At 34.8% G+C, this 27,659-nt stretch overlaps 1 protein-coding gene and 1 long non-coding RNA gene across 4 annotated transcripts in view; both read left to right on the top strand.

The window, feature by feature from the left end:
* Positions 1–27,659, top strand: part of LOC123678819 (ras-associated and pleckstrin homology domains-containing protein 1) — a 384,693-nt gene that overhangs the window by 243,483 nt on the left and 113,551 nt on the right. Inside the window, exon 1 of one of the 3 annotated variants that reach the window (XM_045616054.1) lies at positions 26,358–26,775. The exons of the other annotated variants lie outside the window; for them this stretch is intronic. Within the exon in view, the coding sequence (XP_045472010.1) occupies positions 26,566–26,775 (210 nt within the window). The 5' untranslated portion in view covers positions 26,358–26,565. Of the gene's footprint in view, positions 1–26,357; positions 26,776–27,659 lie in introns of those variants that run through there. 3 annotated transcript variants of the gene reach the window in all.
* Positions 18,064–18,640, top strand: LOC123678823. The gene is made up of 2 exons (XR_006747305.1): positions 18,064–18,260; positions 18,318–18,640. It is a non-coding gene; the product is annotated as an uncharacterized LOC123678823 (long non-coding RNA).

Here is a 27,659-nt window from a genome sequence, read left to right as displayed (position 1 = left end):
TCATTTTGAATAGCTGGTTATCTGGGCAGCTTTGAAACTTGAAACTTCTGTCATTTGATAAGTTAAATTTATGTGATTACTTAAAATGGAACGATGCACGCTTGAACAACACATTGAAATTGTGAAAATTCAGTACAAAAAACGGTGAAAATTTTACAATCACAGTTCGAAAAACAAGCACTTTTGAGTCATTTTTTCGACTGGCATTAGTAAAACTGGTGACAAATTTTGAGCTGTTGGGACAAGCTAGTCATGTGAAGATTTGAAACCGTGTGCGTCGCTCAAGAACAACTGAGAATTTTGTTGATGCAGTAGCCTGTAGTGTTGTCGATTCTTCATCATTCTTGCAATTCATACATTACACAAACGACATTACATCGAATTCTGCATAAAGATTAAAGATTCAACTCTCTTTTGCCTATACGCGTAGGATTTCTCCTCGCCGTCGGCTTCTCACTCCTCGCTAAGAGGAACATTCACTCAATCCCAGATATTTAAAATATCAGAAGGGCAGAGCTCGGTCGTGTCCGGTCGTTGTGGTCCCTCTGGTTCTCGTCGAACTTCCGGTCCTCTCACATGTGATCCTTGGACCTGTCCTTCGCTTCCTAGGAATTTTCTCACCGTCCTTGCAGTACCTAAAAGAACAGCTTTTTGCATTATATTACATATATACTCACTAAGACCTAGTTGCTTGATATTTCTCTTGAGATTTTTGGGTACTATTCCTGTTGTTGAGATGATAATTGGAATAGTTCTCGTTGATGTCATTCCCCACTGGCGCTTTACCTGAAATTCGAGGTCCCTATATTTTGAAATTTTTTCGACCTCTTTTTGACGCATGTTGTTGTTATTGGGTATTGCTACGTCGATGAGTATTGCTGCCTTTTGATGTTTATCAACTAGCAATATATCTGGCCTGTTGTGAGGGACTGTTTTATCAGTCAAAACTGTACGATCCCAGAACAGTTCATAGCGTTCGTTTTCCAGGATGGTTTCCGGTCGGTATTTGTAGTATGGCACTTTTTCAGAATGAATTAGTGTTAATTTAGTTGCCATCTCTTGGTGTAGTATCTTTCCTACTGCATCGTGTCTCTCTTTATATTCATTGCCTGCAAACATTTGACATCCTCCCGTGATATGTTGGATTGTCTCATTCGTTGGACACCCATAACGGCATCGATCGTCAGTAATAGTTCGATCCTTTATGATATGCTTGCAGTAATTTCTTGTTGAGATCACTTGATCTTGGATGGCTAAAAGAAATCCTTCCGTTTCTGGATACATCGCACCTGATGTGAGCCAATATTTCGACGCTTCAATGTCGACATGATCCTGGTTCACCTCGTTGAAATGTCGTCCATGTAGGGGCTTTTCTCTCCATATTTGCAGTTTTTCTTGGATTGTCTGGTGGTTGTATGACAATTGCTCCTTGTGCAGTTGTAAAGGTGTTGATTCGTCTGCTTCAAACAGTGCTTTGTAGATCTCTGACGTGCCTGATTTGTCTTTGAAGTATGTTCGTGGGCATTCAATTTGCCCATGGGCAAGTTCCATGATGTCTAGCAGACGGAATGATTATTATAATATAATAATTATAATTATTATTATTATTATTATGGTTTTGAAGTTAACTTAACACAATAACTCAAGCCGGTCAATCATCAGTAACGTCTTATATTCGCTGATTGGATCCTTGAAATGCACCTTGGAGGCTACGTTAATAAGCAGAATTTTCGCATTTGGAGCTCCGAAAATCCAAAAATGATTATTGAAAAGCCTCTCCATCCTCAACGTGTCACTGTTTGGTACGGTTTTTGGGCTGATGAACTTTGAATAACTTTTTCTTTTGCAGTAAGGCTATCAGCATTTTACTGCTCCTTCTCAATGTAATTCACCTCTGGTGAAGTATTGTGTTCTGCTCTAGCAGGTGGCAATATGCCAATAAAAGTGTTTGTGTAATAATTACAGAATCTGTTGTATGGCTGAGGGAAGTGCCATCTTTGGTCTCTTGTGTTGCCTCTGGGCATTTTCGTCATAGTTGCAAGCCATCCTTATAAGGGGGTTTACGTGATTTTTCATTTTATTGAAGGTCTTCACACTTAGGTGTATTAGATGGTCGTTTTGGATTTGGGGCTGACGGTGTGATTGGACCTTGCTGCAAATGGATTGCGCTACCGAGCTATAATTAAATATTATTGTGGCCGGAATTGAAAGATATTGATGTGGATGACATTTATTTTTCAACAAGACGGCGCTACGTGCCACATAAGTAGAGATACAATTGCATTATTACAAGAAAAGTTTCCTGGACGTGTTATTTCTCGAAGTGGTGATCACAATTGGCTACCGAGATCTTGTGATTCTATACACCTTTTAGATTTTTTTCTTTGGGGTCCCGTGAAAGATAAGCTCTGAGCCAATGCTCCACAATCGACTCAAGATGTTAAAAATGGAATTCGTAATGTTATCGAGGACATACAGTTGCAAATGTGCGAATTGGTTCTGAAAAATTTATTGACAAATATATGGTGCTGCAACCGTAGCCGTGGCAGTCATTTGGCTGATATCGTGTTCCTCATTACAGTGGAATAAACATCCATTGATTTCTCTCAAAATATACTCGTTTTTTTATATCCAAATGAAACATGTTGATGAAAAACCCTTTATATTACATATCAAAAAAGTACTCATTGAACACAATCGTTTGAAATCCATAGTTCTTAACCTTCATGGAGCTTATGCATAATTTTATTTTGTCTTTTCAATTCGATTAATATGACATAAGTATATCTATATAAAGTTTGATTTCTGCTTCATCAGTTTCATGAATACAAAAGATTATGCATTGCGTTACATGTATCCAAATAATTTTGTTAATGAATATATGCCTTTACAAGATCCTGCAAAAATTTTCTTGAAATAAAATAAATCAACACGTAATTTTTAGAGCACGATTAAACGATTAAACGATTTCGAAAGAAAACATAACATGAAAAAAATATATGATTTAATGCATTATATGTTTGAGGTATAAGGTTAGTCTCCAGTTTTTTCTCCCTTTAATATTAAGGCAGAGATCAATCTGAAGATAACTATCTTCAGTATTTTATGTCAACGAACATAATACGAATTCCTCCCCTAAACAAAGCAACATTCTTTCGTTATCTTTCTTACGATCAACATCCAAAAGAATTTTTCGATCGAAACTCATTCCATTCCTTTTCACAAATGATACCGCACAGGTACCAAGTGATTTACCGGTAATTATACCTGTTCCTCTGCTTTGACATCGAAGAGGAAGTCTAGTGACTTCCTCTAGAAAGAAAAGGGGGGTCGAGTTTAGTAACTCGACCCCCCTTTTCTTTCTAATACAGTTTTATGCATAAAATGGAGAAATTTGCTTTTATCGAGCACGAGTCCAAAGCTTCTTTTTCTGTCGCCTCGCTCATTCATATAAATGGGCTTGGTTTGGGATCCAACACAGCTGTCGAACCATATGGAAACCGCAAGATGTGGCTGCTAGAGAGTGGGGACTAGCATCTGTCGAATCATCCCCATCGATGGACCATGCTGCCTATAGATATTTGCCAAACGGAGAAGTTCAATTTAGAAATCGATCAGAATTTGTTTTTGCCCCTTTTTCTGGTTTATTATTTTGGATAATCCCCTTGCTTCATTATTACTGATGATAAACGTTTTGGATAAATTGGGGAAAACTAATTTTCGGGGTTTAACATAAGAGCTCAGATTTAGCAGGATAATTTTGCGGTTTCTTTCGAATACTTATTTTCTTGTAAATTTATCGAGAGTTGTTCTGACAAAATCACGAGAGCGTAGCTAGAGCTAGAGTTTCAGAACAGATAGAGTTAAATTACATAATTATAAGACAGTATCAGATAACAATCGTAAAATATATGCTGCTAGATCTGAGCTATTCGTTAAGGCAAACTGTGCTGTAAAGAACTCATTACAGCATTGTTTTTAGTTATCGTTTTGTGGCTGTCTGCACAGACTTCCAATCCTACCAAAATTCAACATGATGATGAAATGATTTGCGACATTATTTGCAATTTCTCTTAATTCTGTTGGTGTTAAATCGATTTCGGCAAACAAAATTCTCGAATTTAATGCGAAATTATAAATCATTTCAAAATTCTAATCGTACGATTCAAATTCATATTCCGTAATTTGTCAATTTTCGTAACAGTCACACCAACTGCCAAGATGCAATACAAATGTCACTAGGATGTATAATCTGAATTTTTCATTGAATTTAGACAATAATTCACAAAACGTGACTGAAAAAGGGAAAATATCGTATAATACTCGTTGCAGAAGGCAATTCCAACACTCATGTGTTCGAATTTCGCATTCGTGTTTGAAGAGGAGCCCATTCTGCAACTTGTTTTAGAATATACTATTCTCTAATTCTGTGGTTATTCCGTTCATTCTTCCACATCTTGTAGAACAAAATCGTGCGAGAATATATCAGAAACGCACAGTTTTCATGGTTATATTTTATTATTCTATGTTGGGACTCCGAACTTTCCGCTACGGCTTTATCTGTCAATTCATCAAATTGCCTTAAAGAAATCAGTTCTGCCAACCAACATTTTTCAATGCAAAAATCACTTAATTATATTCATGGAAATATTTCATTAATTTCAATGAAAATGCAATGAATTAGAGAAAATAATGTATAATACTCGTACAGAAGGCTCATTCTACCACTCGTTCATTCCAAAACTCGCCACTTCGTGGCTCGTTTTTGAATTTTGAACTCGTGGAAGAATATCAATGCCTTCTGCACTTGTATTATAAATAACTATTCTCTAATTCTGTGGCGAATCTGTTTAATCGGTCTTACCTTAAAGAATAAAATTGTACGCGGCTATCACATTTTCACAAAGATTTCATGGTTCTATTTCATTACTATAGGTTGGTGCCTGAAACTCTCCTGTTATGCTTTCATCTATTATCTGTCAAATTTGTGATACAGAAAACAGTTCTGCCAACCAATATTTTTTACTGCAAAAATCACTAACGTTATTCATGGAACTATTCTATTAATTTCAATAAAAATTCAGTGAATTAGAGAAAATTATGTATAATGCATTCTGCCTTGTATTACAAATAACTATTCCATATGTCAACTCGACATACTCACTGAAATATAATTTGCTGTTTAATTCTGTTTTTGACATTTACAATTGCCGAACTGATGAGACGCCCAACGCTTGATAAGGGAACAATAAATTCTAGTGTTGGTAACGTTCACGTCATTTATCTGATTTTTGTATCCATTTGCATTTCTGTTCCTTCCTTTTTAGCCGATAATAGACTACGATTTTTGTGCTCAATAATGGAAATTATCATACGTTGAGTGGAATTTCCACAATATAGTTTTAAATCGTTGGTATACCTTTTCTGAAAAACTGCATGGGCTATTTTCTTGAAATTTTGCACAGGTATTGGCTGCTATACCGCATTGAATTTATTGCCTTCCTAGCTTGAGAATTAAGGAATAAAAATGGTCGAAAACGTGATGATATTGAATTATAGACTTCCTAAAATGATTTTGTGATATTTCCAAAAGAGTTAAAGTGTTGAACGAAATTTCATCATCATAAAAAAATAATTAGAAAAAATCGATTCTATTATGTGGTCTAAAAACTCTATTCTCATCAAGTTATTCATTCCAGCTCTATTTGCCTCGAAGGATGTCTTCAAGGCGATATTTATGACCTATACTCAATTTATCAAAGCCTTTTCACTTCAGGAACATATCACTTATGCCCTCTATTGTACTTAAATAGGAACACCTGTACCTGCCTTTCGAGCAATTCCTAGGGTTTGATGATGTGTTGACTTGTCCTTCTAAGAATTCATATGGGGTTTCTAGGAAATAATTTTTGGGTGTTCAGTATCTGTCCCTATCACTATACTAGATTATTATTATTATCCAGGATCGAAAACAAAATATAAACGACCGTCTAGAGTTTTTCTAGACAACTATATCCATATTATATATTCGTCTTGAATTTGGTGCGAACATTGATTTCTATCCTTGATTGAAAAAGCAGTTTTTGAAAAATTGCAACTATGGAATGAAACTATTAAGATGAGGTAAAATGAATACAAGTTGAACTTTAGAACTTTGAACCAGCAATTTTTCAGCTATTCCTGGTCCACTTTGAGTGCAGAATCCGAAAGAGCCCTCAAATTTTGTCTATCATATCTATCTTTTGAGAAATTGATTAATAAATTTGGCATTTTGTATTTCAATCTTGTAGATATTCCGCGCCATAACTATGAATTACTATTATCAGTATAAAAAAACACATGGATTTAAATATTTATTTCAAAATCACATACACTTATCATTCAAAAATGTTCTTTTATATGACTTTCTAGCAAAGAAATGTGTAGTAGGATAGTTTTGCTGAAGGATATTCCATCATCCTTGATATCGATCTTCCATAGATTTGATGTCCTGATGGAATCTTTCCCTCTGTTCTTCAATAAAATTACCCAAGTTTTCGGGAAACAATGGCTGTGAAGATTCCATGATTACGTTTTGTTTTTCATAAGACCAATTTTTGTTAATCCAGTGTTCATTTCTAGCTTTGTTGTCTCAAAGGCATAAAAAGGATATTTTGAATAACCATCTTTGCTATGAAGGCTGAGGTTAACCATTTTATTATTCGATTTTTTTCAAAACTTTGCAAAATCTTTTATGGCCATACATGCCTTACATTCTGAATATGAATTCTATCGTAGGTAAACATTTAATTTATTATTACCATCTTCCAGCCTTTTCACTGGTACCCCCATCGAATAGTAAAGAAAACATATTGTACTTTTAAAATCCTTCGATCTTATCGAATTTCTGAAAAATTTCTGAAATTTCATAGGGTTAATATAGGAAATAAAAGCATGTCGCTCTGTATGAAACTAGAATTTTCCTCCTAGAATTGAAGTGGCTGGAACGGCTGTTACTCACTCGATAAAAATAATACCCTTGAGCAGGATCACGTTCAAATTGTTCATCTCTTCTTAAAAGCTGCAGCAGCTGAAACATCAACTTGGAAGTTATAAGACAGTTTTAAGTCGGAGAACATCATATGGATTTTGTGAGTTATTGTCAGTCAGTCAAATAATTATCTGACTGATGAGAAAGGTTATGTCACTGTGAAGTGCATAAATACTGGGTGTTTATTTAAGGTCCCCCTAGTTAATGATTTTATCGCCTAAACATGACTTTTTCACCATGAAATAATGAATCTATAAAAATTTCTCATAATAGTTCTGAATATTTTCTTGATCTTAACCCTTTAAAATTGATTCTGATTTATTATATTTTAATTTATTCGGTTGCCACAAAAAAAATGAAATTCAGCACAAGTCTTCTAGGGATGACTGTTATCATATGTGCAAAATTTTATCCTGATCGATTGAGTAGTTGAGTAGTGGAGATTTAGGACATTTTTTGTCCAAATCGAGTTATTATATTTCCTTTGGATGTGGTGCCAAAAGTATGAAAGTGAGTCTTTGAGGGAAGATTGTTATCATATGTGCAGAGTTTCATCCTGATTGGATGAGTAACTACGGAGATTCAGGTCATTTTTGGTCAAAATCATGCTTTTGTAATTTCTTTGATTTGATGCCACTATCGACATGCAATTTATTTACTGGACCCCAACAGGATAAACCCAATATCAGGGATTTACTACGAATTAAGGTACATAAAATCAACAATATCGTGAAACATGGTAATATAAATATGAAATGAAGAATTTCACACAAAGCTCAAAATGGTGACTGTTTTCATACGTGCAAAATTTCAACCCGATCAAATCTGTTTTCAGTAGAAATATCCCTAGATACATTGATGAGTAGACAAGATAATTTTATGATAATCGAAAGCTCGTTCCTCGATTCTAGGGATACGAGCTTGAGAAATTTGGCATAAAATTATGACGTATTTGTCAATGTCCGAGGGATATTCGGCAGAAAATTCTTTGACGAAAAAAATTTAACTGAATATTAGATTCGTTACAAGATCTCTTATCATTGCATCTTGGTCATCTCGGGCTGATATAAATACTGAATTGTTAAACGGGTCAATCAAAACGTTATAGTCATTATAATGCTTTTTCCTACAACTGCTATGAAAAGTAGCGTATTCTTCATAGCTTTCAAACCAATGTATTGCTCATACTGTGCGAAATATTATTTCTCACAGCACTTTGCCCACACCTCAACATGTGGAGAATTTCCTTTTCTCGCGAGTGTGGAAGTTTGTGGCACGAGCCTGAAAGGCGAGTGTCGCAAACTTCCACACTCGCGAGAAAAGGTGGACTTTCCCGACATGTTGCACACTATACTTTTCCTACAACTGCACAAATTTCAATAATTTAAGTAATTTACTTGATTCAAATCAAAATGGCCTTCGTTGACAGTATGTGCTAATTGATTGCGTTTCCATTGAAACGACTCAAAAGCCTAATTTCATTGGTCTACCAAGCGAGGTGTGGGCAAAGTGCCGTGGGGAATTATATTTCCCACAGTATGAGCAATATATAGTTTTGAAATTGAGTAAGCTGTGCAGAATACGCTACTTTCCATAGCAGTTGTAGGAAAAGTCCTTTTCTCGCTCGTGTGTTTGCGAAACTTCCACACTAGCGAGAAAAGTTGGACTCTCCCCACTTGTTGCACAATATACTATTTTGCGAGAGTTTTCACAAAACGTTTCACATTGCCTTCACTGTTGCTTCTTTATATTCGGTCCCGTCGTTCTTTCTCATATTGACCGCCCAGTATTTTAGTATCAACGTCAATTCTTTTAAGCTCCTATGTTCAATTTATATTCTTGTTCGTAGCAAAAATTCATAAATATTCCCCAAATATATTAGTGACTCTATGATGTATTTCTGGGAATTTTTCTTTGATTAGCGCTTTTATACTTTGTTATACTCTGAACATGCATTGCCAAAACATGCCGTTTTGAAATTTATTTGAAATTAAGTTGTCAAACTCAATCGTGTTGTCATAGGGATTGATAATTGCACTGAATGCAATTATCGCTGTGATTTTCGATAATTGCACTCCATTTACATGGAATTTTTGACAGGAGGGAAAAATTCAGTGTAATGTTGATTGGGTGAAATTGTTTCACATGACACAAAATGGAAAAAAAAATCATTGGTTGTTTGAATTTTCAAAAAATTTGCACGGAAATAACCTACATTTATCATGAATAATGATAATGAATAATGGCTCATATGTTGCCGGATTATTTTTTGATCTTTCTAAAGCATTTGATAGTATCTCCTTTCAATTCATATTAGACAAATGTTACAATCTTGGATTTAGGGGAGTATTTCATAACTGGATTCGAAGTTATTTTGAGGGCAGAGTTGCATCCGTCAGAGTTCAGAATTCTTCATCCAGTAAACATAATTTGAAGTTAGGTGTGCCTCAGGGCTCTGTCTTGGGTCCGCTCTTGTTTTTGATATTTGTCAACGATCTGCCTGAGAATTTGTTGAGGTTGTTTATTAATAAGTCTATAACTTGTCCAGATCTAATGAAGATACTAAGAGCAATCTTGTTTGCTGATGATTTTTCATTAGCCGTTACTGCGGATACTTTGGAGGAGCTACAGGGGTTGTGCGATTTATTGGTTCATTGCTTCGTTGAATGGTGCTATGTTAATGCTATCATGATAAATGTGAACAAGACTGAATGCGTTTACTTCTCGATTTCGAATAATGATAGTACCCTTGTAGTTCGAGATTCAGATTCTATTATTACATCAAAGAACTGCACGAAGTTCCTAGGTATCTATATCGATAGGCACTTAAAGTGGAATTCACACGTTGATGAAGTATGTAAAAAGCTGTACAGTTCTTATTATGCTTTAAGTCGAGTCATGTATCTACTTCCCTTGTGCTCACTTATGAATGTATACTATAGTTTAGTATTTAGTCACCTATCGTATAATATCATGGTATGGGGTAATTCGACAGAAACTGATAGAGTCTTTATTATTCAAAAAAGAATTTTACGTATGATATTCAACGTATCTCTACGATCCTCTTGTAGACCAGTTTTCTTAGGAAATAGGATATTGACACTGGCTTCCATTTTCATATTGAGATGTTTGGTTCTTGCAAAGGAACATGAGGAAAGTTTTGTAAAATTGTCAAGCTTTCATTCCCATAATACTAGGAATAAGAAAATATTGTCAATTCCCAAACATAAGACATCAAAATTTGAAATGTCACTTAAGTACCAGTGTATTAAGTTATTTAACCATCTACCTAGTAACATTAAGTCGCTCAATTTATTTAAATTTAAGAAAGTTGTTAAGTCTTTACTTCTAAAGAAGTGTTTTTATAGTGTTAATGAGTACTATAATGATAGCTTAGAAAATGTCTGAATTGTTATTATTTTTGCATTTGTGACTTGTCCTATACATACCTTGTTTGTCTAAAAGGATCAATAAACTATTATTATTATTATTATCTGATAACTTGTAGTCCTCCGCAGATGTTTTATGTGCCATACCACTGCGTAATCATCGCTGATTTTTCGTGTCATCGTCGCTCATGTTACAGCAAAATTTTCGCAAATTGCAACTCAGCATCTTGCCCAGATGGGCGTCCAGCATCCAATTATAATCTCCACCTCATAGCTTTCACATTTCATTATCCCACAATGACCTTTTATCGACCTAAACGCAGTTGTTGTGATTCGACTTTGTGTGTATTCTGGACTTAATCAACCAGGGCAGGTGCGATGATAAGCGAGTCAGGTAGAGGAGAGAAGACAGTACGCAAGCTGCCAGACCGAGAACGGAGCAGATGTCCGAAAAATCTTGTGAGCCACTCTTGAAAATAAATACTACCGGTCGTGTGTTTCGTGCAACTGAGAAGATAAATTCGAGAAATACATTGTAATGGCTCCGGGAGTATAATTTTCGTCCTATGAATTATTCATAAAAGCGTCAGCTGTAGGAAGATTGAGTTAGGAGAAAAAAAAAGGTTTGTATTGCGCCGCGAATTATGTACTTTTGTTTTTGGATGAATTGAGCGTCTCTTAAAAAAGGTATAAATGGTTGTTTTCATTTAGTACATAGGTTGCTATTTAATATTTATTCGTAAGTAATATCATGAGGGCATTTAATTTTTCCGAAAAAAATCGAAAAAACACGTTGTCAAGTAATATTGTAACAAAAAGCTTGAGTGCTGGTGGCAACAAAAATGCGAATTGACGACGAGGATTTTGCACCTGCACGAATGCATTTTGTTGAACAATATTACTTGCATTGCGTTATTTCGATTTTTTCACAGGAAAAATTAAATGGTATTTGACAAAACTATTTCATGGAACCAAAGTTACTTCGAAGCTATTATAATTTTTCATGGCAACATCTGTCAAGTTTTGCCGTGGGTAACCTTGAAAATGACAGATGTTATCATACAGTTTTCCCATGTAGAAACAATTTTTTCCTACAACTGCTATGAAAAGTAGCGTATTCTCCACAGCTTACTCAATTCCAAAACTATGTATTGCTCATACTGTGGGAAATATTATTCCCCACGGCACTTTGCCCACACCTCGCTTGGTAGACCAATGAAATTGGGCATTTGAGTCGTTTCTATAGAAACGCAATAAATTAGCACATACTGTCAACGAAGGCCATTTTGATTTGAATCAAGTCCATTACTTAAATTATTGAAATTTGTGCAGTTGTAGGAAAAGTATAGTGTGCAACATGTGGAGAAAGTCCTTTTCTCGCTCGTGTGTTTGCGGCACTCGCCTTTCAGGCTCGTGCCACAAACTTCCACACTCGCGAGAAAAGTTGGACTTTCCCCACTTGTTGCACAATATACTATTAATTCAAAATTGAGCGTTTGTGATTGGTGGAAATAAAGACGAGGGGAATAGTTACAACTAAAATATCAAAATAATATAATATAATATCAAAACCAACAAGCTAGTAAACATTTTTTGTTCAAAGGGGTATGTATACCTTTTGCACTCAAATCATTGCTCCTCGACTTCTTAGGCTTATGTCCCCAAACACGAATTCCATCTTTAAGGGGGGTTTATACCACGTGGCATTTGCATGATCTGCTAAAGTTAAACTACTCCTTTCCCCCAGCATTTTTGAGATCCCACCACTTTTCGGGATGAGTGAAGCAAACTCAAACATTCCTCTGATTTACCGTCCTTTTCTTCATATGCAAGAATTCAAAATAAGTTTTTACGTCTTTATTTTCAATTTTATAAAAACCGCGTTTTCAGCTTTTGAGAAGACTGTTCCTATATTATTTCTATGTTTATGAAAATTCATGAATAAGGAAATGTTTGTTCGGAAAGTTAAATATACTAGTATATTATTCAACGAGCGGTAATGTAGGTCATAACTCACGCAGATGAAGTTTGCAGTTTGCTGTAATTCATCAAGTGAGTTATGACCATTACCGCAAGTTGAATAGGTACTATACTTTATTTACGACTATATCAATAAATATCAAGAAAAAAAAACAGACTTAGAATATAGACAGAAGGAACGGGAAATGAACATATGTGCTCGATCCCGAGTACAAGAGAGATGGAAACTTAGTGTCGCCAATCACAATCGAACTAGCTTCGGCTAGATCGAATCCAGTACAGAATACAGACATAGAACTATATTGAAAAACCTTAATAGTTGCCTATAAAAATGTATTAAATTATACCAAAAAACATTCCCTGTAAACGATGACTTAATGACCTTACTGCTACACCAATCTTGAAAATTTTTTCAACTCCTTTATATTTTTTCGGGCAACTAATTCTGTATGGTAACATTAGCTGTTTGTCTTTTGGAAATGTATACCTATATAATATTTCATCTTCACTATCTGAATTAATCGTTTTCAGCAAAATATTCACAATTATTAGATAATTTAATTTGAAAACGTCAAAATTATTAAAGTGACATTCCCTCGGACATTCCTCCCCTCAATAACAATAATGGAATGTTCCCTTTCGGCCAATCGAATAGAAGCAGAGAAGTATAGAAGCACAGATTCATACTTTCCGATTTATTATAGTGAGTTATAGTAGTGAGTTATTATAACTCACGCTGTTTGTTAATAGATACTATTCAGATCAAGATAAGATGGCGACCATGTCAAAAGCGCAGTTAAATAGCGAGTTAAATAAGTGGAAAAAGGACGAACTAATTGATTTTATAGTGAATAAAAAGTTACCAAATAGTGTAAAAACAAATAGTGCCTTGAGTGCAGCACTGAATGTGGATGGCCAGGAACTTCCCGATGAATCTGAAGAGGATGGTGAATGCACAAACCAAATCTGTCAAAGACTACGGATGGAAAATATCAACTTGGTAACATCTATCAAGTTAATGGAAAAGCTTCAACTCCAAATGGAGAAAAGAACTGAAGAACAAGAAATGTTAATAGGAGTACTCAGCAAAGGAAATGTTGATAAAAATTCATATAAACCTGTAAATTCAAAAAGTGAGGTTAATAAAAACAAAATAAAAGATATCAGTAAGAAGTCAGAAACAATAATTGACGTTGATACTGACGGATCACACAGAGAAAGGAGTAGATCAAAGTCGACATCGTATGCTGAAACTACTCAAGTCAGTCGTACAATGCAACCAGTGGCGGAGAAGAAAGGTGACGTGAAGAGGCGAGATGGTAATACTGGCCGAGACCCTGTTGCTATGAAAAAAGGACATGGGAATGTAATTAAAGGTAAAGCTAAAATAGTAAATGAGGAATGCTTTAAGGGAGCTTGCAAAAAAGCGTGGTTCTACATAGGTAGGGCATCAAATGAATCCACCTGTGATAATTTGAACATCTATTTGAAGTCCTTGTTTACAAATGAAGAGTTTGAGGTGGAGGAATTACGAAAGCATGATTCCAACACTAGTAAAAATAAATCCTTCAAACTTGGATGTAATTATTCGTTAATTGATCGAATAAATCAACCTGATATATGGCCGGAAAATATAATTGTGCGGCCTTATAGATTTTTTCGATACCCAAAACCTAGCACAGGAAAATTTTAATTCTCGAAATGGTAAAGTATTTTCTATTATGAATTTAAATGTACAATCCATACTGAATAAAGTCGATCAACTGAACTTACAAGTGGTAGAAAATAACATAGACATTATCTGCTTAACAGAAACTTGGCTACGGGAAAATCAATTGAATTATATTGGTTTGAGTAACTACAAGATAGGAGGTCAATACTGTAGAAAAATTAATAAACATGGTGGTATAATTTTAGCAACGAGAGAGAACTGGAAGGTGACTACATTGGATAAGATAAAAGACTTATCTATTGAGAAAGATGCTGAATTTGCTGGAATGTACATTACTAACATTAACACTGTAGTAGTAGGAGTATATAGATCACCAACAGGTACAATGGATGTGTTTTTACGTCAGTTCACCGAAGTCTTGCTCTTCCTGGCTGAGAATTTTGTTAATCAGAGAATAATTGTATCCGGTGATTTTAATATAAATTTTATGCTTGATAATAAAGAGAGTAAATCTGTAATGAATTTATGCGATTCGTTTGGTGTGAAGGGGAAATTTTTTGAAGCATCAAGGATCAGCAAAACAACTAAAACGTGTATTGATAATATATTCACAAATTGTGTATCTTCGCACAGTACAACAAAAGAATTACATGTTTCTGATCATCTAGCTCAAATTTTAACTTTTCCAGCTTCTGAAGTGGAACCTGAAATGAAAAAGAAGATTATACAGAGAGATATAACTCAAGTTGATACTGACATGCTGAAAAAAGACCTATCACAAATGTCTTGGGAACGATTCTTCGAACAAAAAAATGCGGTGGAATCATTCTCATCATTCCATGAACATTTTATGAATATTCTGAACATTACAATGCCGGTAAGGGAAACTGAAGTTAAGATAAATAAAAGAAAGAAGCAAATATGGAAAACTCCAAAAATTGAAGAAATGAAGAAAAACTTGGATGCTCTTTACACTGTAGCTATATCAATGGGAGATGATTCTACTTTTAGAGTTTATAAATCCTACAAGGACGAGTACAGGAAAGAAATAAATAAAACTATTAGAGAAAAAAATGAAGAGTTTGTAAAAAGGGCGGATAATAAGCAAAAGGCATTATGGAAAGTGATAAGATCTAAAAACTCAAAAAATAAGAAAGTAGAAATAAATGAACAACTACAAGCTGAAGAACTCAATGAACACTTTGCTAGCATTGGCAAGAAAATTTCTGAAAAATTATTTACAACGCAAGAACCAGTTGAAGTTGCGCAAAACGTACCGAAGAATAATGAAAAATCCTGCTTTTTCTTTGATTGTACAGAAAATGAGGTCAAGAAAATAATAACATCGATGAAATCTAAGAAAACAGCGGATATTTACGATGTCACTACTGAAATTTTGAAAAGTCTATGTGAAGAAATTGCCAACCCAATATCCTTAATGGTGAATAACTGTTTGAGAGAAGGTTACTTTCCGGATGAACTTAAATTAGCTAAAATAATTCCGGTCTATAAAGGAAAAGGAGACAAGAAGAGCTGTGATAATTATAGACCCATATCAATACTTCCTTGTCTGTCAAAAATTTTCGAGTCCATTATAAAAAATAGAATGTTGAAATGGTTGCAAAAGCACAAATTATTGAACGAGAATCAACATGGATTCAGAAAAGGTCGGAGTACCACTACAGCCCTCATGAATGCTATAAATGAGGTCATAGACGGAATGGATAATGGCGAATATATGCAGATGCTCAACTTTGACTTGAGCAAAGCGTTTGATTCAGTCTCTCATACAATCTTGCTTAAAAAACTATATGCTCATGGGTTTAGAGGAACTGTACTCAGATTACTGGAGTCCTATTTGAAAAATAGGTCCCAAAAAGTATTTTTGCATGGTGTCTCGTCTACGGAACATGCAGTGGAATATGGTGTACCCCAGGGATCCGTACTTGGACCGATACTTTTTATTATTTACATCAATGACATCACAATCAAACATTGTAACTGCTTGTGCTTGTACTGTGATGACACATCCATCATCGTGAAATCTAAAAATAAAGATGAACTTTCCCATAGAACAGAACTAGCCATAGAAGAGGTGAAAACATGGTTTGCTGCCAATTCGCTCAAGCTGAATGCAGATAAAACTGTGAAGTTGGAATATGGTGGTAAACAGAGCCAAGCTAGTGCCAAATTCTTGGGTGTGGTCCTAGACAATAGATTGAATTGGGCTGCACATATAGACTATATTTGTGATAGACTTGCTAAATCTCTGTATTTGTTGCGTGAGCTGAGGAAATGTGGTACTTATGAGATGTGTAGAACAGCATACTTTGCCAATTTTCAGAGTGTCCTGCTGTATGGAATTCTACTGTGGGGAAATGCCTCAGATGCTGTGAGAGTTTTCATATTGCAAAAGAAAGCGATGCGTATCATGCATGAAATGGGTAGTAGAGATTCTTGTAGAACTGTTTTTAAAAAATATGGGATACTCACCTTTCCATCACTTTATATCAGAGAGTGTCTGCTGTACATACGACGTGGTGGCGTCAACTTGCGTAAAAATGGGACTTATCACATGATCAACACACGTCATAGAGATGATCTAAGAACTCCTTTGCATAGAAGGAAAAACACTCAGAATTCTGCTGCTTATTACTGGAGTGCTAAGATGTTCAACAAGATACCCAACGATATGAAGAATTTACCAGAGCTAGCTTTCAGGAAGGTTATAATAATAATAATAATAATAATAACATCCATTTATTTCCAAAATTGTTATAAATAACAAAGAGAAAACAGGTCCATAATTCCTAATTCAAAAAAAGAGAAAACAACAAAATTCTAAATATACTTCAATATGCAGTATTCCTTGAACTCTGCTATAGAGTAGGGTTCACAATCCATAATCATTGAAAAAAGTGTCTTTTTGAAAATTTTGAAGTCGAATATATTTCTTAGTATTCTCGGTAGATAGTTGAATAGTCTAAGGCACATGTAAAAAGTACTATGTTCAGTACTTGACAGTTTGTGAGGTGGAAAAAAATACTCGTATATTCTCCGAGTTGAATTTACATTCTTACAACTCTCGAAATATAATTTGTTCTTGTGAAAAAATAATAAGATTCTATAAATATATAGACCAGGCAAAGTAAGAATATTATTTTCTTTGAATACTCCACGGCAAGATTCCCTAAATTTCATGTGAAAAATTGTTCTTATAGCCAGTTTCTGAGTGAGGAAAACACGCTCCGCAGAAGAACTGCCCCCCCAAAAAATTATTCCATATGACACAATCGATTGAAAAATAGCGAAATATATCATCTTCAATGTGTTGAGATCCACTTGGTTTCTTAAAGGTCTTATCATATATATAATTGAATTTAATCTGGTTGTAAGCGTTTCACAATTTACTGACCAGTTCAAATGCTTATCGATATATACTCCGAGTAGTTTAGTTTGGGAGCCTATCTGAACTGTTCCATTATCAAAAGTTATATTGTCCGGAACTTTCAAGTTAGAACGACTACTCAAAAATATTACAACACTTGTTTTGTTCAAGTTTAGCCGCAAGCCGCAGTCATCACACCAGTTCTCGATCATAGACATAGATGTTGTTAAATTGGTCATCACTCTTTCAATAACTTTGGAAGATACTATAATGTTGGTATCGTCAGCATAAAGATAAGTATCGACAACTTCTTCGGCTGTCAGTTTGAGCTGTAGTGGCTGACTTTCTTCTTGTGGTTGAAAAATATTAGGTAAATCATTTATATAAACTATGAATAAAATGGGACCCAATATGGTCCCCTGCGGAACGCCCCTCACTATTGTCCCTTCTTGAGACATATTACATCTTTTCCCATTTCGCAATACAACTACCTGTTTTCGATTGATGAGGTAACTTTCGAATAGTTTAAGTGGCATTCCTCTTATACCAGATCTTTCAAGTTTCAATAATAATGTTTTATGATCGACACAATCGAATGCTTTAGAGAAGTCTACAAATAGTCCTGCAGGAATCTCCCCTCTTTCCAGAGAAAGTGTTATACATTGGAGAAATTCAAAAATGACTGTGTCTGTGCTTTTGTTTTCAGTGAAACCATGTTGTTTAGTAGTGAGAACATTGAACTTCCTGAAGAATTTCAGAATCCTATTTGACAGAATTTTCTCAAAAATTTTAGCGAATGAGGTGATAAGACTAATTGGTCTGTAATTAGATAGATCATTTTTGTCATTCTTTTTGTAGGAAGGCATGACAATTGATTTCTTCAGAGCGTCAGGAAATATGCCGGACCGGAAAGCAGAATTGATCAGAAAACAAACTGGCTTCACTATATGTATGAAATGGCGCTTGATCAATGTCATCGGAACACCATCATATCCAAAAGAGCGTTTATTATTCATCATTTTGACAACAGAAAAAATCTCACTCTCTGGGACTTCGAACAAACAAAATGAGTTCAATACTGTAGATTGTTTATTACAGTCAGTGGTAGGGCAGGCGTTAAATCCATGATTTGGGTTTGATATATTAATAAAGAAGTCATTAAATCTGTTTGCTAAAAGAAACAGTTCACGATCATCCTTGTCATTAACAGTAGGGAATACATTTTCCGTTTTTTTATATGTATTTGTTGCTTCCCTGACAACATTCCATGCTGCTTTAGATTTGTTTTCCGCTTTGTATATGATAGATGAATTTGATCTTTTTCTGTCTTCAACTAAAGAAGCGTCGTATTGGCGTTTTATATTTCTATAATCAAGTAAGAGTTCCGGCTTATATCTAGATAATATAAACAGTAAGTCCAAACGTTCTTTTATGGATCGAGTTTCTGCTGTAAGTACCGGTTTTTTATTTTTCTTAATTTCAATAGTTTGCACTGGAAATGATCTCTGAAAAGTTTCATCAAACCTGTTCCCGAAAAAGTTCCACATTTCATTGATATTATTAACAGGAATATCATAGAGTTTCGACCAATTTATGTCCGATAGAAGCGACTCAAAAACCTGATGGTTGTGCTCATTATATATTCTATTTGTTTTAGTTTCTTTTGGTTTAACTTCATTAATTTGATGAAAAAATGTGAAAATTTGTCCAGAGTGGTCAGATAAATGACCTTCAACTAAAGTTGTGATTGAAATAACGTTATCTAGGCAAGTTGCTGAGTTTGGTGTTATTCTCGTTGGTTGCAATAAAGATACTTTCAAATTATATGTTTCCAAAATTGAAAAAAAAAGCCTTGAATCATTGGATACGGATAGTAAATCTATATTAAAATCACCGGAAATAATGACTTTTACATTATCAATGGGCTCTTGATTGCAAATGAATTTTATTCAGTGGAGGAATTTTTCAGTTTTCAATTTTAATATTGCTGTATTGACGAACCATGTAAAATTGATGGCAATAAATTATTATTATTATTATTATTATTATTATTATTAATTGCTCAAAAGCAGTTGAATAATGAAAATATAATTCGATAGGAGTAGATAAATATATTTATTCTTCAATAAAACTAATGATTTTTTTCATTCCAACAAAATTATAAATGAGGGGTTTCCGCAATGACAGACTCAAAATGAATAATAGTGAAAACCTCATATGAATCGATGATCTCTAAAGTAAAAAAAGTTCTCATTTTTGAACTGTCCGCCGAAACGGTATAGACCCCTCTTAAGACTCTAATCGATTGTGTTGTATTGGCATAGACCTTATCTTCCACGTGGTCCTAAAGAAGAAGTCTGAAGGTGTTGAATCAAAAGATAATTGTGGCCAATTGTGATCATATCTTCGAGAAATAACACGGCCAAGAAACTCTTCCTGCAAAATTGCGATTGTTTCTTTGCTTGTGTGGCACCTAGCGCCGTCTTGTTGAAAAGAAGCGTCGACCTCATCAATATACATAGCTCGATAGCGCAATCCATTGCACCACCCTCATTTTCGAATAAGTAAAGTCCAATCACACTAGCAGCTCAAAAACAGCACCAAACAGAGACACGTTAGGATGGAGAAGTTTTTCAACAATCATGCTTGGATTTTCTGAGCCAAATGCGATAATTAGGTTTATTAACGTAGCCTTCTAGGTGAAAATGTGTCACTTCACTGAAGATGATTTTCACATGAAAATTGGAATCATTTTGTTGCATTTGAAGGACCCATTCAGCGAAGATACGATGTTGTTGGCGATTGTGTATTTAAAACGACCCAAAAGTGCTTTAGTTTTACTGCAGTGTGTCTGCAAAATTCTAACCATTTTTGTAGTGAATTTAAACAATTTCAATGCGTTTTTGATGGGTGTATTGTTTTCACTTGTCAAATATCAAATTCAAAAAAGACAGTCGCCCAGATAGCGGGCTATTCATAGCCTCCTAATGGAAAACCCTTCATTTTCAATAATGAATACATCCTGTTACTGAATATGAATCCCCATTATCAGCAGCTAAACCCAATCGAAACAGACACATTCGATGGAATTACATTTGAATCCGCTCATTTGGGATTCACCAACCAATCATTTGTGGACTTAATATTCGAAATTGCAATATTCATGAACACCGCTCGGTCATTGGCCAATGATCATCGTTACCTATTACGCTGTGAGTAGATTCCACCATCTGAATAGGCTCGATCCGAATGAGGAGGACCAATTACCATGTCTGATATGCATGATGCAGACTTGATTATGATATATCTTTCTTGTCCATTAGGCAATTGGAAGGGTTGCTTATGGCCATCATAATTCTTCTCATGCTTGTATACTGGGACGACGTTGAGAGATCAGTTTTGAATAAGTACAAGAGTACACTAATTTTATTCTAAAATTAATGGTCTTTGTGGAGCCTTCAATTTGAAATTGGTTGAGTAAACGAGGTGATGGGTTAGTTTAGATGTAGAACTAACGAAAGATGTACATATAAGCGAAGACAATAAACTTGGTTGAGAACTCAATTAAGTTTCTTTAGGATTTTTGAGTTCACACATCCAGTCAATTTATTCGATGTATTTTTTACACTATCTACTCTGGGAGCAGAATTCACTGTCAAATATATATAATTTTCAACAACTCAAAGGATTTTTCAGCCAAGAAGGTGGCCGTATATACATAAATATCGTACATTAACATTTCGTTCATAAACTGAATTATGTGTGGCGCCCTCTGTATGTAATTATTCCCACACAGCGGGTGCTAAATGCTTTCTTTACGACCTATACAAATAAATAATTATCATTTCTCCACTAAAGAAAGGAATGCGACAGGTCGATGACCAAAGATCATTCTCAGTTCACAAAAAGATGATATAGAGAATGCATTTAAGTATCCACTGGAATTTTAAACAAAAGAAAACAAAAAATTCAAAAATTTATGATAATGAAAATATTTTTTCATTGCAATTACTAATTACAAGAATCTTATAAGCAAAACAGTTCACAGAGGTGTGTCCAAAACTAAAAAATATTTGCAATTATATATTATGTCGCTTGCACTTTCTCTTATGAATTCCAATTCTTATTCCTTACTCAACATATAATGTCATCGAACGAAAATAATAGATAATAACACTACCATTAGAATCCTGTCGAAGTAACCTCAATTTTCGCAAAAAAAAACTTCGATAAAGATCCACGATCAATACATTGATGAATATTTTTGCATAAATTTTTAATTTCTAGAGCTCGTAACCAGTTCTGCGAAATTGTATAAGAGGACGGCAACGAAATTGACCGAAATTCATAACTGTCATACTCATTTTTTATGTTTGTAACCGTATAATTTATAATCGCTCTGTATAAACAACAGAACGGAAGTTGGATTAACGGAAAGCAAAAACAAGATTTTCAAGAGGATTTGAATTTGAATAATCTGAATATTTTGCCTTTGTCTCGAATATGTTACAATATTTTCACGAAAGAATGTAAAATAATGTGCCATGAGATATAATTTAAAAAAAAAATAATAAAGTGGAAAAAATTTCGAATACTCTCTAGTACAAATTTTTTGTCGAATAATAGTAGAAGTAAAATATAATATCAAATGAAACATTTCACTATTTAAAATGTGCTGAAATATTTCTGTAAAATATAAAATAAGAAATTATACCTAAAAAATCGGTAAAAAATCAACAAAAATATTTCATTATTGAATTTTCACGAACTAATTTCAGAAGAAAAATGAAGTAACAAACGAAAAAATTTTGAATATTCAGATCTCATTCAATCATTCAAAATGATGAATTAAAAAGAAGCTACGAGCAGGATCATCAAAATTCCACATTCTATGGAACAAGCAATAAATTCATCCTCGATGTGTTAATTCTGACTCTGTTGACAAGATGAAGTGATCTTACATATTTGCAACATTTGAATAGGCACTTCAAATTTCACCTCGAACAGGTTGACATACGAAAGACAACTTTATTTACTGGTAATTCAACAATTTGCCGACCGCACGTCTTCAATGAATTTTTATTGCCCGTTACAACCTTTTTCACACTCGAGTTCAACTCAATATTCAACACAGCGTTGCCAGACCTAAAAAAATATTTTTCTCGGAATATATTTCTAAAGTTTCTGTTTGGGCTTCACCAAATTTTCATCTCTGAGTGAAAATGAAAAGAACTCATATAGCGATATACTTAGTTTCATTTATTTCTTTCACAAGGATTACTATACTACAAACTTTTATTATCTTTCCTGATCATTTATTTTTCCATATCGATGTTTATCTACATTGTGGCCGGTTTTCTTTTAATGCTCGGCTCAAACGCATTAATTGCGTTCGATAACGATCGCCTGTGATTGTTTCAGTACGTTTTAACAACTCATAATACACTATGCCGAGCTGGTCCCACCAAATACTGAGCATGGTCTGGAAACCGTGAATATTCGGTTTGGTCGTCGATGTGGAAGCATTGCCGAGATATTCCCATGATTTTATGCGCTTGGGATCTCTAGTCACAATGCGATGCAGAAATCCCTTCCGTCTTTACATTGCAAGCTGCTGTTCAAAAACAAACAAACGTTGTTCATCTCGGCTTCAACTCGTACGGAACCCAATTTTCTTGTTTCTAAATGATTCCCATGACTTTCAGGCGTTTTGAAATTGCTTGTTGCACCACTCTCAATGATCCTACTAATTCTTGTTGCGTTTGACACGAGTCTTGATCAATTAATGCCTCCAACTTTGCATCTTCGAAAACCTTCTCTCTTCCACGCCATGCTTATCTTCGATGTCAAAATCATCGTTCTTGAATCGTTGAAACCACTCTCGGTACCTTCTTTCACTTATATCGGCCTTCACATACGTATTTGAGAGCATTCGATGAGCCCCCAGCCGCAGATTTCTTCATATTAAAGCAGAAAATTGAAACCTCCCGCAAATGACGAGAATTTGGCTCATAAGCTGACATGTTCAATCGAGAATAACTTTATGATACAGACACAAATCGACTAATATTTCGATGGCGTTATGTTTACAAATGCCTAAGCTATTAGTATGTTATCTACGATCTATTTATTTCGACTACCACTTACCTCTACAGCCATCTATTACAAAACGGAGGAAGCAAAGTTGTACACCTACACCTAATATCTTAGTTTCAATACTCATCATGCAATTACTAAAATTTAAAACAACAATGAATTATGTATGTATGTATACATGCTCGTTTTGTTGTGTAAGAAATATCAATCTAATAAATAAATAAAACAGCTTTACCGTTCGAAATATCCAGAAATTTTCTTCTCAAGTTATTTCTAATTTGCCCCAAATTTTGCTTCTTTTTTTTGGTATTCAAATCACATAAAAATTCTTCAGTTCTGGGGACAAATCTCCAAACTTGGCATCGCCGATTAAACAACAATGGGTAGCGGTTCTTCAAACCCAATAAAAAAAGCGGAAATTCCTGAGGAATCCCTATGAAATATGAGTGAATATAAGAAAATTCTAGCATATATAATTTGCATTCTACAAATTTTATGCCCCGTTGGCGAATAACTTCACGATGGGTTCATGCTTCAAGTAGTGCCTGTTCTGTTTCTTTCCAGATTGAACGACGTGTTGGGCATCTCCTTTCGTCGTTTTGTAGAATATGAGGTTATTTCCTTCTCACCACCGTGAGATGGAAAAGATTCCCTTGTGAGGCAGTGGCGTGCATTGGCCTTAAGGCTTCGAGCATAGCTAATCTGCATTTAGTGTCGAAATGTGTATACTTTTGTGGTACCGATGATGTGTTGACAGGTTTTATACAGAGTATCGGTGGGGTGTTCAGAAATTGTGGGTCTTGGAATAGAAATGTTTTGTATTGAAAGCGGGAGACGTAGATCAAATCCATGGTCCTTGTGAATGATTGTAACATAGTCGTTATATTTTGATTTATTTATCGCGGATTTGGAAATAGAGAATTTAAAAAATTCAAATAAGAATTGATAATATCTACCTACCCAATTTAAGATTGTTAATTTATAAATTTTATGATGTAAAATAGTTGCCATTATTATTGAAAAGTGTAAAACATTTCGAAGATCACAATATTACTCGATGATACATTCATTTGTAAAGAAGCAGTATTAAACAATATACAGGGTGATTCACCGCCTATTAGACGTTTATGGAAAACTGATCATAATTTTATACTGAAAATTTGCATTTTGGGGTTTGATACAATGATCTTTCTTCCTAAAATATTTTCAAATCTCTACAACTTCCATTTATACCGGAAGCATACTATTACTTCCTTATTCCAAATGGCACACCCAGTATATTATTGCTTCATCAGATAGCTTTTTTGATGACAATCTCTGCAATATGTCATATCTTGGGTAAAAACCCAACGGTTCATGAGTTGATGGGATTCTTATGGAAAAAATGGTGGCGACGAGGACTCACATTTTTGTGAATATTCCTGCAGAATGAGTTTTCAAATCTTTAATTTTTGCTATTCTGCAAAGACCTTGTATTATAAACCTGTTCGCGGTTTATAAGAAGATTATGAACTTGGACAACTCAAATTCATTAAAACTCAAGATTTCCAAATTAGAACCTATATTTTTTATTATTTCAATCGATTCTACGTACAAAAATAATGGGGGTTACTTAAGCGAGCCCAATTCTTAAAACGAATACTTCGAAAGTTCGAGGAAGAACTTTGAATGAGGAAAAACCGCAAACTAATTTTTTGTTTGTATTGTTGAGAAATCCATAAACCAATACAATTATCCATTATAGTACCTATATCCAAAGTCACTTGGAGGAAGCCAAAATATAACGATTATACAAGGGTTGTCCAAGTTTCCAGAAATTCCTTTGGGTCCAGTGAATTCATTGCCTAACAATACTTTCAAATAAGCTCCGGTATTTAGGGGATCGCGGTATCCACTTCAAAGGGACATCGGGCCAAGCGTTTTTATGAACTAGTTCAAGTGACTTTGGATATAATATACCAATAATTCATTACAATTCTTGAAATGTCAAATTCAGTTATCGAAACATCGAATTTTAGTTTTTTTCTGTGTTTTCTGGAAGTCACAAACTATACTCCACAGAATTAGTTTTTTTTCATTTTAAGTTCTTCCTCGATAACTCTTGAAATATTCATTTTAAGTATAGAGTTTGCTTGAGGAACACCCACTATTTTTGTACGTAGAATCGACTGAAATAATAAAAAATATAGGTTCTAATTTGAATATCTTGAGTTTTAATGATTTTGAGTTGTCCAAATTCATGATATTCTTATAAACATCCTGTACATTTTACGTTCAAACCCCGAACAGGTTTATATTACTACGTCTTTGCGGAATCGAAAATATTAAAGGTATTTTTCGAAAAAAACTTTTTCTATTGAAATATTCCTCGACACCACCATTTTTTTTTCATAGAAAAAAGAATATACGATTTTGCTACGAAATTTTCATTCTGGAACGATCCATCATTCCATAAAATGAAGCGTATCTCCCTCAATTGAGTAATCAACTCATTGTATAACAGTTGTCAAACCTAAACCATTTCACTTCTTGCACGATCCATTGAACATCCAAAGATGTCAACGAAAGCGAAAATCACTTTCGATGAATTTTTCACGCACTGAAAAACGTCCCCGCATTTTCTAATGCACATTTAACGACGTCTAAATCTGCAAACCATTAAAAATCGATCGAGGTACGTAATGTTGAAATCCTCCGCGCTTCGCCTGATCTACGCCTCTGTCGACACAGGTATGAGGTGTGCCGGAGTAAAGGTAGAACGCGGTGCTAGAGCCGTCGAGGTTTCGTACCTACGTTCATAGCTCCGTGGAACTCGCCGTGTCCACACGGTCAACAGATTTGTCCATCGTTCAGAATCAGAGTCGACTTTAGTTAACGCGAGTGTCTGTTTTGTTCGGTGACTTTAAACAGTTAGGTCAATGCTGGCGCTAAAATCGCCTTTACCAAACCCGCGTGTGACAACGCAAAGTTTCCTCGAGTAATTTTTCTCAGTGTTTCAAGAAGTTTTGACATGTTGTTCTGTGGCGGAAGTTTCCGCGCAAAAACTGTCGAGAAAAATGACGTTTGCAAAATTGTCGAAGTTAACAATCGACAGTTGAAACTTTTCCGATCGCTTAGCTTCAGGGGATACGACAAGGTTTTTAATGGAAAAAAAGTTTTTGTTCAGCCGCCCAAAGTTCCTGAGGGATCTGCAAAAGCCGCATTTGAGCCAACCAAATCGGTAAGTGTTCCTATTCACCACGGAATGTCGAAGCAATCACTGAAATAATGCATTGTTTTCGTTCTCAACGTGATTCATTTTCTCTGAATCACCCTATAGGTCCATTCAGGTCAACAGCCATTATCCTACCCGACAACTAAAGACCTGTTAATTCATTTTTAACAATCCACATTTTTTCCTTTATTCCAAAGTTTCTTTTTGGCGGTTTCTTCCACGAAATGCCTTTTGTACCGCCCCGTACCAATAACAAGCCCGCGCATGTGTGGGCCCTTCACGAAATCATGACAATTCAAACATCGAGGGTGAGCAACCCTTCCGATACATGTGACTCATTGGAAAGTGGATAAACTGGGTTAAGTGTGTCGTAAATATTACGTAGACATGTAGGCTGTCCTTCAGATAATACTGAATTACGATTATTTTATCTGTTCACTTCGGGGTATGCACGTAAAGGTGGGGACACACGTCTAGAGTTCTGTCGCTACGTGTGTAGAATTTTTTTAATCTTTTCGTGCTTATCTACGTTATTCTAGATCATTCAGGAATTTATTCAGATCTTGCGAAAATCGTTTTAATAAGGATAGATTACTGGTGGTGAAATTAATATGATAATAAGGGTATTTCATTTTGATATTGAAAAAAGGTATATTTTACGATAAATCAATGGATGTTTCACGAATTCCATCTTCAAGAATTGATTGTGGAGCATTGACATATTTCTTATCTTTCACATGGCTCAAAGAAAAAAGTCTGAAGGTGTTGAATCACAAGATCTCGGAAGCCAATTGTGATAAGCTGTTGGAGAAATACCAGGAAATTACAGCAGCATTAGTCTTAATAGTTTTTGTTTACTTCACATTGCTAACTTGTCCGAACAGCTCAAA

This window comes from Harmonia axyridis, chromosome 4 (genome assembly GCF_914767665.1).
Source record: "Harmonia axyridis chromosome 4, icHarAxyr1.1, whole genome shotgun sequence".
NCBI classification, from domain to species: Eukaryota; Metazoa; Arthropoda; class Insecta; order Coleoptera; family Coccinellidae; genus Harmonia; species Harmonia axyridis.
This window is presented reverse-complemented; position numbering and strand designations above follow the sequence as displayed.